The sequence below is a fragment of the Gossypium arboreum genome, chromosome 5 (genome assembly GCF_025698485.1).
Source record: "Gossypium arboreum isolate Shixiya-1 chromosome 5, ASM2569848v2, whole genome shotgun sequence".
Lineage (NCBI taxonomy): Eukaryota > Viridiplantae > Streptophyta > Magnoliopsida > Malvales > Malvaceae > Gossypium > Gossypium arboreum.
The window spans coordinates 23082405-23096117 of NC_069074.1; the positions used below are offsets into that span (position 1 = coordinate 23082405).

The 13713-nt window shown below is 34.6% G+C and overlaps 1 protein-coding gene across 1 annotated transcript; it reads left to right on the plus strand.

Annotated features, from left to right (window-relative positions):
* Positions 1-11365: 11365 nt before the first annotated feature.
* Positions 11366-13550, plus strand: LOC108481348 (wall-associated receptor kinase 2-like). The gene is made up of 3 exons (XM_053028772.1): positions 11366-12686; positions 12812-12991; positions 13078-13550. The coding sequence occupies exons 1-3, from the start codon at positions 11825-11827 to the stop codon at positions 13239-13241; spliced, it is 1206 nt and encodes a 401-aa protein (XP_052884732.1). The 5' UTR covers positions 11366-11824; the 3' UTR covers positions 13242-13550.
* The last annotated feature ends 163 nt before the right edge of the window (positions 13551-13713 follow it).

Genomic DNA, 13713 nt, shown 5'->3' on the forward strand with positions numbered 1-13713 from the left:
TTTTCTTTTAATAAAACTTCATATTTCATCCATTTAATTCTTTAATACAAAAGACATGAAATTCTTATCATGAAACATTTACCTAACCCATTATCATGAAACATTTACCTAACCCATTATCATGGAACATTTACCTAACCTATTATCATGGAACATTTACCTAACCTATTATCAATTTGTATCAATTTATACCATAAATTATGGATATCAAGTGCACACTTTGTCTACAACAACATGATGGCTGGCCACTTCATGTAAAATAGGAGGTTTGTCATGCAAATCCTCCTATTTTGCACTCCTATTTATTTGGCCACATCAATTTAGCCTATAGCATTTTTAAACATTTTCACATAGGTTTTATTTCATAATTTCACCCCCTTTTTCTTATGGAACAAAAATTAACTAAAATTGTCGGGTTCTATCTTAAGTTTGGGCTTTCTAGAGGCCCACTAACATAATTAAACCTATACCAACATTCACAGGATTCCCGAAAATTGGGGAGTTAAAACTCTACCCTCCTTAAAGAAATTTCGTCCTCAAAATTTACCTAATCCAAACAGATGAGGTATTGTCTTTATCAGATCGTCTCTTCCGCTCCCAAACTCGAAGTTTCCTTCCTTAACTTGTTGAAAACGAGCGACCAAGGACTCATCGTTCAACTGTTTTTCCTTAATCTGATCCACCCAGGTTGGCCTCACTTGCAACTCAGCCAATAGACTTCCATCATCATACAGACTCAAACGAGCAAACATTGCTCTCGGATCGACATCTCTACGACTTAGAGCATCGGCTACCACATTAGCCTTGCTTGGGTGATACTCGATCGAACAGTCATAATCCTTAAGCAACTCAATCCATCTCCTTTGCCTAAGGTTCAGCTCCTTCTAAGTCAACAAATACTTAAGACTCTTATGGTCAGTGTATATAATACACATTTCTCCGTACAAGTAATGTCTCCAAATCTTAAGTGCAAATATCACTGCTGCCAACTCTAAATCATGAGTCAAATAGTTTCCTTCGTGAGGTTTAAGCTGTTGTGATGCATATGCAACCACCTTACCTTCCTGCATTAACACGCAGCCCAAACCCACATGTGATGCGTCACTGTACACAGTAAAATCCTTCTCAGACTCATTTGAATCAACACAGTGCTTCAATCGTAACTTTCTTCAACTTCTCAAAAGCTTCCTGCTGCTTCTCACCCATACAAACGGTACTCCTTTCCTTATGAGTTTTGTCGAGGTGCCGCCATCACGTAAAAACCTTCCACAAACCTTCAGAGTATCCCGCCAACCCTAGAAACTTCAAATTTTCGACACCGCCCTAGGTGCCTTCCACTCCAAAATTGCTTCAATCTTCGAGGTCCACCTTAATCCCTTGGACAGAGACCACATGTCCTAAGAAGGTTACCTCCTCAACCAAAATTCACACTTGCTGAACTTCGCAAAGAGTTCCTTCTCCTTAACACTCGCAAAGACTATACGAGATGCTCATTATGTTTCGCTTCAGTTTCAGAATATACCAGGATATCGTCAATAAAGACGACTACGAACTGATCTAAAAATGGTTGGAACACACGATTCATCAGATCCATAAATGCTGCAGGAGTGTTCGTCAATCCAAATGGCATAACCAAAAACTCGTAATGACCATACCGAGTCCTGAATGCTGTCTTATGGATATCTGCCTCCTTGACCTTTAATTGATGATATCCAGATCGGAGGTCGATCTTGGAAAATATAAAAGCTCCTCTAAGCTGGTCGAACAGATCGTCAATCCTTGGCAGTGGATACTTATTCTTAATCGTCAGTTTGTTCAACTGGAGATAATCAATGCACATCCGCATCGTACCATCCTTCTTTTTCACGAATAGCACCCGTGCTCCCCATGAAGACACGCTTGGCCTAATGAAGTCCCTATCCAACAATTCTTGAATTTGAGCCTTTAACTCCACTAACTCCTTCGGTGCCATCCTATACGGTGCGATGGACACGGGCCGTTCCAGGCAACAAGTCTATTCCAAACTCAACTTTTCGGTTCGGAGGCAATCTTGGAAGCTCCTCCGGAAAAACATCTTGGAACTCCTTTATAGTCCTAACCTTATCCATTGCCAGTCTCTCCTCTTCCGACTGACTTACAAATGCCAAATAGGCCTCACAACCTTTCCGAATCCACTTCTCGGCTCTTAATGCCGACACCATATTGGACAAATAATCCCTTCGCTCACCTATCACCATAACCTCCTCATCCTTTGTGGTCCTTAACACCATTCGTTTAGCAGCACAATCTAGGGTCATCTTATACTTAACAAGCCAGTCCATTCCCAAAATGAGATCAAACTCTCCGAACGGTAACTCCATCAGATCTCCAGGGAAAATCCTACATTGAGTTTCTAAGGGTATATCCCTATACAGTTTGTCTACCCTAACCGAGTGACCCAAAGGACTTAGTACAGATACCCCACTCACAATCTCCTCAGTGCAGTCCAAGTTGTCCATAATCAGTTCTGTGGCCTCCAACTGATTTTTCGCCACATTCGGGGCTATACCAGACACGCTCCTAAAGATCTCCGCTCCGTTAGCCCGAAGTCGTTCAGAAATAGATCCCCGAACTCCATTGCCCGTACTTGCCCCGGCAACCCTTTCCAGAACACGAAGCATTGCCTATGACAAGGCATCATCCTCGGCACCGCAGTTATGAGACTCTATCTCTGTTGCCGGTGGTACCGGTGCATCCACCACCGGCATATGTCTCGAAGACGAAGATCTCACTCGAGCACTTCCTCGGCTCTGTCCACGGCCTCTTGTACTCATATCGTATTATCTTGATTACGAATTTTTATGCATTGATTCAATATTCCAGTATTTATTACGGATGTTTTATGAATCGATAAGAATTCGAGTTTGTTTTCGCAGAATCAAGTCTAGCTACGCTTTGATCTCTTATCAAATTTTTCTATGTTTCAGTATCATCCTATCTAGAGTATCCTAGCAGGATTTTAGTACAGACAGATAATTCAGGAAAATATTCAGAAAAATTCAGAATACTTACAAACTCGAGCCGGAAATTCAGAATGCCACATTCTAAAGATTTAAATTTTGAAAATCAAGTTTTTCGCATTCTTTATAAAATTTTCGCTTTTGAAAATTTTTGTTTTTGTAAACCCATTCCATAGCCGAATTGTTGCAACCTAGGCTCTGATACCACTAAATGTAGCACCCCAAACCCGGCCCAGAAGTTATGGCCGGATTCGGCATGCTACATCAAAAACGTAAAAAAAAAATTTCCATTCTAAGTCCAGAAAATCGTATTTGATGTTCAAAAGATTAATTCATTAAGGGTTAAAGTGAATGGAAGTCATGCACCGGTAGGAAACCGAAAAGAGGTGGTGAGTCCATCTGACTGTTTAAGCACAAGCTCTCTTGGATCCAATCCTGACATGCATACCGCCATTGCCACACCTTAACGTCATGGATATTTCTAGGAAACCGATTCGATTAAGTTATTTTTAGGAAAAGTGATTAATTTTGGAAAATACTTTCATTGCGGAAGCTTTGCTTGTTGTCGTGTTATTTTGAAATCAACTGTTGTTTTTGAAAACGCGCCCTAAAGCTATCCAATTTCAATAGCTTAAAATAAGTATTACCTATCTTAGTAATACATATTAAAAACCATCAAAAATAAATAAGCGGCCTTATTACATTTAAAAGCCCAAAACCTCAAACGTAATTAAAAGGATGTCCAGTTCACCAGAAGAAAATCAAACTTTCGAGCGGTGGCCACTCAATTCTCTCACGACTCCAAGCCCACTATGGTTGGGGATTTCTGCGTGGATGAAAATAAAAGGGGTGAGTTTGGGAAACTCAGTGTGTAAAGAAAACCCATTCAAAGCCCAAGTCACTTAAGCCTATTGGGCCTAAGCCCATTCAGTAATGAAGTGGTATGGACCAAAGCCCTTTTCGATTATAATAAACCGGGTCTTAGCCCTTTATTCAGATAATGATGATGGCCCATAGGCCCATTTCAAAATACATGCAACATCATTAAACATATGCAAGCCCATTTGGGAGACTACTCAACCCACCAACCACTACACTCCACCCGTACCAGCCATACACTCCATGTGGGATAGCTCAACCCACCCAAATTTAACACTCCACAGCTTGCAAAGATTCTTTGCTCAGCTATCATAAATTGAGGCAAAGCCTCCAAGACGTGGACAAGCCACCTTCAAGACTTCCTCTGTCAATATCCCAATCCCATGTATCAGATAATAACAACATGGCATGCAGTAAATAACAACAGTCAAACATGCATTTAAGTCAATTTAACCCTAGGGGTATTTCGGTAATTTATCTCCTAGGGTTAAAACTGTAAATTTTTCACTTTTAAAGGTATTTCAGTAATTTATCTATTTTAGGGATTTTCATGCATATTCCTACTTTTCACGTACTACAGAATCACGTACCGAGGGTTCTTATCGAATTGGGCCCGTTGGCCCATCATTTCAATTTTGGCCCATTAAGCCCAAAAATATCGAGGGCACAGAAATCATGCACTTTGCAGTCCAAACATTGCAACTTACCAAAAACATTAATCGAATTACCTCACGAGCATTCGCACACTCTCAAATCTACAAAATACCGATTTTCGGCATTTCGGATTTTCGACTTTTGCCGATCTAGACTAACAAAGAGGGTGTTAGTTACACACAGTTTGCGACGATATGCTGACGAGATCCACACACGAACTGCGTACAATTGGATTACTAACACGTTAATCTAACTATTCAAATATGAACTACGTATTAACCCCTTACAATATTCGACCAACCACACCTACAGATCATAGTAAGCTTATAAGAAATCAATAAGCAACTCATTAGCAAATTTTTGTCAATGTTTACCACATAATCATAATTTCACTGCAAGCTGTCTTCCTGAGCAACAGTTACTAAATCATTTATAACTGGAGCTACGAAACTCCAAATCAAGTGCCGTTAATTTTCCCTGAAAATAGACTCATATATCTTATATCCATAAAATTTTCAGAATTTTTGGTTTGGCCAATCAATACCAGATTTTTCTTAAAGTTTCCCATGTTTCACTGTTTGACTAATCTGACCACTCTTCATTACGAATCAAATTTCTCGTTGTACAGAATTCAAAATATATTCTCGTTTATTCCATTTGAAACTAGACTCATTAAGCTTTAATTACATAATTTATGCAGCTTCTAACTCATCTCCCACAATTTATGGTGATTTTCCAAAGTCACATTACTGCTGCTGTCCCAAGCAGATTTATTACCAAATCACTCTTTCACACATAACTTGCATGCATGTTATTTAAACATGTATATCACCAATCAATCATCACATATCTATGAGTTTACTTAAGTATAGTCTCCATTTCATCATTTTAAAGCACAACATGTTATCCGATTTTTCCCCTTAGCATCTAAGGCACATGCATGCTCATTTGTTTGGCTCAACTTCACCTATCTTCCATTTTTCATCAAAAGAACATGAAACAACAACCATTTCCTTCATTTTAATTCATGACCAAATGCTCACAACACAACCAAAAACCAAAATATGCTTCAAGAGTTAAGGTAGAATCAAGAAGAACTCATGAACCTTAAAATAGAAGCAAGGTGCCAAGAACTTACCTTCAATTTTCCTCCTCCTAATGACTGAACACTCAAGAGCTTTCTCCTCTCCTTTCTCTTCTCTAACTTTCAGCTATGATGAACAAAGATGGACAAAACTTTGTTCTTTTCACCCCTTTTTCTTTTAATAAAACTTCATATTTCATCCATTTAATTTTTTAATACAAAAGACATGAAATTCTTATCATGAAACATTTACCTAACCCATTATCATGAAACATTTACCTAACCTATTATCATGGAACATTTACCTAACCTATTATCATGGAACATTTACCTAACCTATTATCAATTTGTATCAATTTGTACCATAAATTATGGATATCAAGTGCACATTTTGTCTACAACAACATGATGGCTGGCCACTTCATGTAAAATGGGAGGTTTGTCATGCAAATCCTCCTATTTTGCACTCCTATTTATTTGGCCACATCAATTTAGCCTATAGCATTTTCAAACATTTTCACATAGGTTCTATTTCATAATTTCACCCCCTTTTTCTTATGGAACAAAAATTAACTAAAATTGTCGGGTTCTATCTTAAGTTTGGGCTTTCTAGAGGCCCACTAACATAATTAAACCTATGCCAACATTCACAGGATTCTCGAAAATTGGGGCGTTACAAATCCCCTCTTTTCCCTATACTTTTTTCCCTAAATCTGTTCCCCCGTCCCCGAAATCCCTAACTCTTTTCCCTTTCCCCTCGTTTCGCTTGCTGTGATTCCCCGAAACCATTGCATTTGTGCGATATTGACTTTGGAAGCGGTTGAAAAATTCTCTACTACAATCTTGTAATTTGGGGACAAATTTCTTTACTCCCCGAAACCATTTTGTCATTTTCCATGTAATTTTTTTGTTTAATTTATTCGTCAAATGTGTTGTTAAAATGTTGGTTTTTGTAGTTTTACGTTTGATTAGCGTTATTAAAATTATGGTTCTCCTCGTGAATACTACCTTTATCGTTTTTTACTTTGATTACAGATTCAATGTAATTTTTTGTTACTTTATTTGCAGGTTAATAGCTTTCCAGTATTGGGTTTAAAAAGCTTTATAAATGCTTGATGGATATTTTCCTGCAGGTATTTCTTTTTACTTATTTTTAATCCCATGCTATATTTGATTTATGTATGTCTATAACATAAAACATAGTGATTTGGAAAAAGAAATGTTACAGTTACTACTTCCTGCTCCTATTAAATTTTATGTTTGGAGTTTTATGTTTCTCGGCAAGCAATTGACTATGTTAATTTTCTCTTCCTTTTTTGGAACTATGGAATGTTCATTCCTTTGTAGTAGTTATGCTGAATTTATGCCTAATTTAATCTGGATTTCATGTTTTTGCCCAATTATTTTCTCTTTGAGCTGTAATATGCGAAGAGATATTTTTTGCTAGTTTGAATTTGGGAAAAGCAGCAGAAGCTACCATACCTGAAGTTTTAGTATTTTAAATGATCGCCAGCAATTGTTTTATTTGATAATTGTAATTTTGATCCGAATAGGCATTGCTGCTACCTTGCATTTATACATGCAAAGAACGATTCCTGTCATGTTTGATCTCAAATGCGTATAATCGCGTGTCAAATACTAGTTTGTGTTCAATATTTTCGAAGCTTTTCCATATGTTTGAAGGATTTCAATACTAGTTTAGCAGGCTATTTGGGCATTAAAGCACGAAATGCTAATATGTAACCAATCAACTACGAATCATGGCATCACATGCTTGATAGCAACAAAAATCTGGCTCTCAATAATATTAAGGTAACAAAACGTTAAAGTAATTTATAATATTTCGATTTAACTTTCATTTATATTTACATTCTAAACTTGTGTTTTTTTAGGAGAGATTTGCTTTAGAGGTCTCCGATGACTATATCAAGAAGGCATTGGGTAAAAAATGGAGAGACCATAAAAGCACTTTGAAAAAACTATATTTTAAGAAAGTCATAAGCCTCGAGGAAAAATTAAGAAATGTTCCGCCGGGAATGCTGAGGTACCAATGGAAAGATGCGGTTAGATTCTGGAATTCAAAGAAAGGAGAGGTATTACGCATTTCCAAATTCTTATATATAGTGTTTACTATATACGTAATAATAATTTCATTATGTAGGACCGTGAGCGAGTTGGAACAAGTAGCAGGCAAACACAAAAATTCACGCACACGACAGGGTAGAGAAGTTTTGCTTCTGTAGCTGAGGCCGAGGTATTATGAATTTATTAATTCTATCAAATATTAATGACTTTCTACTATTAAATAATATTTTACTACTATATTGTAGGAAGTCTCGTCAGTCAAAAGTTGGTCGCCTTTAGCTTTTTGAGATTACGCATAGGAAGAAAGATGGATCTCCTATGACATCCAAGTGGAGAAATTATGGTATATTTACTTAATAAAATTTGATTTATTATAAATATTTATAATATTTAATTATACCGGTTTAATTAAATCGTTAGCGCTTTAAATAATGTTAAGTTATGTTGCATTCCTTTTATTATATATTTCGTTTCTAACTCTTTAATTAATTTATTAGGAGAAACTAAAGGAGAAGAAGGCGAGTACGGCGATTGCTTCGATCGATAGTTCTGTTAATCTTGAGAACATTGATAATGTAATTATCACCAAGTTTTCGTCTTGAAAGGTACGGTCGGGTTCGATTTCAAGGATCCGTATTACCCGACCCAATATTTTGGATCCGACTTCCAGCAATACATGCCTTCTCGAGTCAAGCTCAAGTGAAGTTCGAGAGGTTAAGAGACCGGATAGCTCGGATGCAAGCGAAACACAGTTGAGCAAATTGCCGAGGTTCAAAGAAAATATGAAGAACTCTAGCAACAACTTAGAGCGGAGGCGAAGAAGAAGAAGCGAGAGAGGCGAGGCAGCATGATGGCGATGAAGCAGAGCGAAAGTACGATGAGCTCCACTACGACTTCAAAAATGATGCAGATGTTTCAAAGATGCAAAAGCCGCCATCTTAGACATTGGTTTTCTCCTTGTAAGAACGTTTTTAATATTGTCACATTTAACATTATATTGTAAGAATGTTTTGAGTTATACTTAATTTATTAATTTACATAATAGATCTTTCATTGAATTTGAAGTATCATTTAGATTTAATGTTTTTTTATTGTATTTTTTATGCTACATTTGCTATTTTTGGTTAGATTTCATACTATATTTTCTGTTTTTGGTTCGATTTAATGCAGGAAGGGTTGGATATTGGTTAAAAATGAACATTTCAAATCTGCCAAAATTAGCGGCATTTGTGAAAAAAATGCCGCTAAAAGCCATGACTTTTAGCGGCGCTTTTCCCACAAACGCCGCTAAAAATCTTGGTCTTTTGTGGCCTTTTTTTCAGAAAAATGCCGCTAAAATTTGTGGCATTATCTTTAGCGACGTTTTTTACGGCGCTTAGGAAAACGCCACTAATAGTTTTTGCGGCGCTTTTGCTAAATGCTAAAAAAACGCCGCTAAAAGTTTGTTTTCTTGTAGTGCAATTATTAACTAAACCATATCTTTTGAGAACAAAACCTTTTGTATAATGAAAAGTTGTCGACAATAATTTTACATGCAATTTTATTATTGAGATAATGAAAGAAAATAAGGATTTTGAATAAATTTGTTGAAAATTATAGACACGGAATAGATTTTCCAAAACAAAAAGACGCAATTTAAATAAAATTAAATTCGTAAAGTTTCTGCACTAGTAATCCAAACGTCTAAAGATATAAAGTTAGTGAGAGTACAAATGTTTAGTTTTGTGAAAATGGGATGAGAAATATGAAGTTCTTTGTTGAATCCTAGAATTTATTATAAAAAAATATTCTTTTGTGGTGAATGTAATAACATTTAGATATATTATTAGATTGACAGTTTATGAAAATTTGATACGTGTCTAATCATTATTGCTAGAGACTTTTATATGAACCACTACATAGTGAAGTTTAAAGTTCTTGAAAGCTTTAAAATGCTAGAAGCATGTAGAAATCCCTAGAAAATTGTTCAATACATTTGCGTAAATATTTATTAATTTGATTTGAATATATGAATTTTATAGAATGATCATGATCAAAATTTGCTATGATTATTGTTGGAACATTTTTAGAGATCAAAATATATTTCTCCAAAATTATTCCTCACTCATGACTTCTAGAAGAATGATGATATAAACATTTAGAAAATTTGTTAAAGTGATCATTTGAAATTCAAGCATTCAAAGATTGAATAATAAAATATGAGATCTCATGTGATGTTGTCATGAGGGGAATAAATACACACTACACTTTTTTTTTCCCTTAACTGGGGTTTTGCCCCACTGGATTTTTCCCATAAAATTTTTAATGAAACAGCATGTTATGTAAATTATAAATAAGTGTATTTTTTTTCCTTCACTAACAAATTCTTTTTCAACAAAGTTTTTATCTTAGTAAGATTTTAACAAGACACATTATCTACCAATAAACATCCAAGGAAAGTGTTATAAATATTTTATTATTAAGTGGATATTTATCACGATCAAGATAAGTTTGATATACATTAGAATCTAATGTTTATTAGAAGTTGAGTTTTATATTATTTTTATTTCTTAAGTCTATAAATATAAAATTTGGAGAAACATTGCAAATATCATTGTTGATTAATAAAATAAATTATTTTTACTTTTCTATTTTTTTATTATTTATTTCATAACATATTCATTACAGTAATTTTAAAACAAATTAAAATAATAAAAATAAAATCGACATAGTCTTTGTTATCCAAGCTTAAGTAATCTAAAACTATATTACTTAAGTTGAAAAACACTTAATATTAAACTTATATTTATAAAAATGTATTCAATAATTGAGTAATGATAGAAAGGTCAATCATTTATAAATAAATTTTATTGCGCTTGAAGTTTAATATTGAAATATTTTAATTTTAGTTATTTTATTTAACATTTCATATAAAATAATGAAAAAACCATATATTAATATTTTTATTAAAATATGGTTTTTAAATAATTTTTGGCCATTAGCATTAAATTGACACATAACACAAATTTAATAAAAATATTATATATAATATATAAGTGTTAGATGCAATAATAAGATGCATTGTATTCTTAAAGAAAATGCATATTCAAATTCAAATATTGAAAAGACATTATTGAAAAAGAAAATACGAGTCTTGAACATAAACCTTAAAATAAATATAAAAAATATAAAAATAATAATAATAACAATAAATATACTATGGGCAGGCTAAATCAGAATCTTTTCTTAAGGGGGACTGAAATTAAATTGTAATTTTTACGATGGCAAAATTACAATTCATTTTAATAATCTATATATTTATAATTTTAAAGGATTAAACTAAAATTTTATATTTTTAGGTAGGTCAAAGTACAATTTTATCTTTATTAATTTAAAATTAAAAATTTTAAAGAGTATAAATGAAAATTTTTTTATTTTAAGTGCAGGTCTTAAATAAAATAAAATAAAAAGACTAAAAAGAGGTTGACTTGGAGTCAATTGTTATTCTCCAAGGCCGGGTCGTTGCCGTTGGTAGCTCTCATTGAATTACCCCACTTCTAAAATTTGCCGTGTGGAACAAGTCATTGATAGATATTGTAGTGGATGGTGGAAAGATAAAACCAGACAAATTAATAAATACAAAAAATTATAATTTAAAATTTAACATTGTTTTAACAGGGATATGAATGATCATATCACTTGGCTCATTAATAAATGATCAACCGCATTGAAATAAAAATCATGGATTCAATATTTTTTCCCTTCCCACCCAAATAAAGTAATAACTAATCAAAATAGCAAGAATAATTTTACAAATATATTCTACCCACAGAAAATCAGAAATGTGTTACCAGTACTCTTCATCCATCCAGGGTTAATTAAATTTGGGGAAGACATTTATCAAGAAAGAAATTGAGTTATGAATAATTAAAAAAAAAAAAGAAAAAAGGATAAGTATAGAATAAGCTACGGTGAAGATGAGTACTAGAGACGTTGGTGGACGACAGCTACGTCAGGGTTACGCTAACCTAACTCATAGATGTGATTCGGTGCTTCCCAATTGACACAGCTTTGAATCTTCAAACAAGCTTTCCTGTAAAATTGTAACCAATATTTAGATCTTCCTCAATATCTTATTCTAGTAATGGCCGATAGAAAAAAAGAAGCAAAGGTCATGGGTTTGAGTTTTATATTTAAGAAGCTTGCTCTGGTTGCAGTAACGTTGACACTTGCAGCAACTTCAGTGGCAGCTCAAACACAACCAGGTTGTGAAAGCAGCTGCGGGAATATCAGCATTCCTTATCCTTTCGGTACAGGCGATGGTTGCAATATTAGCAGCAACTTTTTCATTACTTGTAACACCACTTTCAATCCTCCAAAAGCATTCTTAACCACCAGTACTATTGAGATTCTCGACATCTCTCTGGACGGTTATTTGCGCATAAGTGAATCCATAGGTTATGACTGTTACAACGAAGTCGGGCGTACTTTATATTTTGATATATGGTTGCAGCTTTCAAAATTCCCCATATCTCATACCAGAAATAAGTTCACAGCCATTGGTTGTGATACTTATGCTCACGTAAAGGATTATTTGGGAGATACGTATTCAACCGGATGTTTAACGTTTTGTGATAATATTACCAATGTGGTGAAGGGATCTTGCTCTGGCATCGGCTGCTGCCAGACGGCTATCCCTAAAGGAGTGAGGAGTTATCATGTAACGTTTGATAGTTCTAACAAACATTCCAATGTGTTGAGCTTCAATCCTTGCAGCTATGGATTTGTTGCGGAAGATGGAGCCTATAACTTCTCTATTTCAGATCTTTACGACAAAAATTTCCGCGACAAAGAATTCCCAATGATACTTGATTGGACAATCGGGAATCAAACCTGCGCAGAAGCTAAAATGGATCAAAAAAATTATGCTTGCAAGGAAAATAGCGACTGCATAGATCCGGAAAATGGTCCTGGATATTTGTGCAAGTGTCTTGATGGTTTTCAGGGTAACCCTTATTCAAGTTTGATGAATTTATGTTATATTAATACATGGTCAGTTAAATTCGAGCCAATATATTATACTGTGTCTAATTTAATATTTCAGTTTTACCCAATGTGTGAGAAATTTCAGATATTAACGAGTGCGATACGTTGAAGCCTTGCAATGGAACATGTAACAATGCGCCTGGAAGTTATAATTGTTCATGCCCTGATGGGTTTGAGGGTGACGGCTTGAGAAATGGAACAGGCTGTAGTCCTAAAGTAGTCATGCTCCACCGTCAGAGCTTTTCTATTGCTGTAGTTGCATTAGGTTGATACATAAAAACGCTACTATAGTAAAATAATGTTTTAAAATAATGTAACTACTAACTAATATATTTTCTGTCATGAAAACAGGTATAGGCGTTGGTGTTTTGTTTTCACTCTTGTGCTTGTCATGGGTTTATATGGGGCTTAGGCAAAGAAAGCTCACCGCAGAGAAATCGGAAAACCTTCAGCAAAATGGCGGGATGTTAATGCGAGAACAGCTTCCAAAACGGGCTGAAATGCTTACGACCTAAGAGCCCAAGATTGGAATCTCTTCATTTTCCTAACTACAACCATGATCAGTGCTTCCCAATTAAAAAATAAGTTTGAATCTTCCAGACATGTTTTCCTATAAATTTGAAACCAATATTTCCTTTCAAAAAGTTATCTTAGGTTTTATGTATTCCCAACAAAATTTAAGGAGCCTGTTCTGTTTGTAGTTTAACAATTATAGTGACTTCATTGTACAAGAAAAACGAGTAAAATTCATTTTTAAGTTCACGCACTTTGAAAGTTGTAGCCGCAACATTAAGCTTTAATTTATTCAAATTTGTGCACGTAAATCCATTCTTTTGTGAGTAATTTGTTCAGGTTTTACCGATTTAAAAACATATATACTTTCAACATTTAGCAACGATCTTTTGTAATTCTTTTATCCACTTGATCACGTCTAGACTATGATCACAATGAGAATATTATATGAGATTTAGCCCATTTAAAAGCATC

Coding starts and splice junctions, on each gene's coding strand:
- LOC108481348 (XM_053028772.1), top strand. CDS start 11,825: ATGGCCGATAGAAAAAAAGAAGCAAAGGTCATGGGTTTGAGTTTTATA. Junction 12,687..12,811: donor GTGTCTTGATGGTTTTCAGG/GTAACCCTTATT, acceptor GAGAAATTTCAG/ATATTAACGAGTGCGATACG. Junction 12,992..13,077: donor TATTGCTGTAGTTGCATTAG/GTTGATACATAA, acceptor TCATGAAAACAG/GTATAGGCGTTGGTGTTTTG.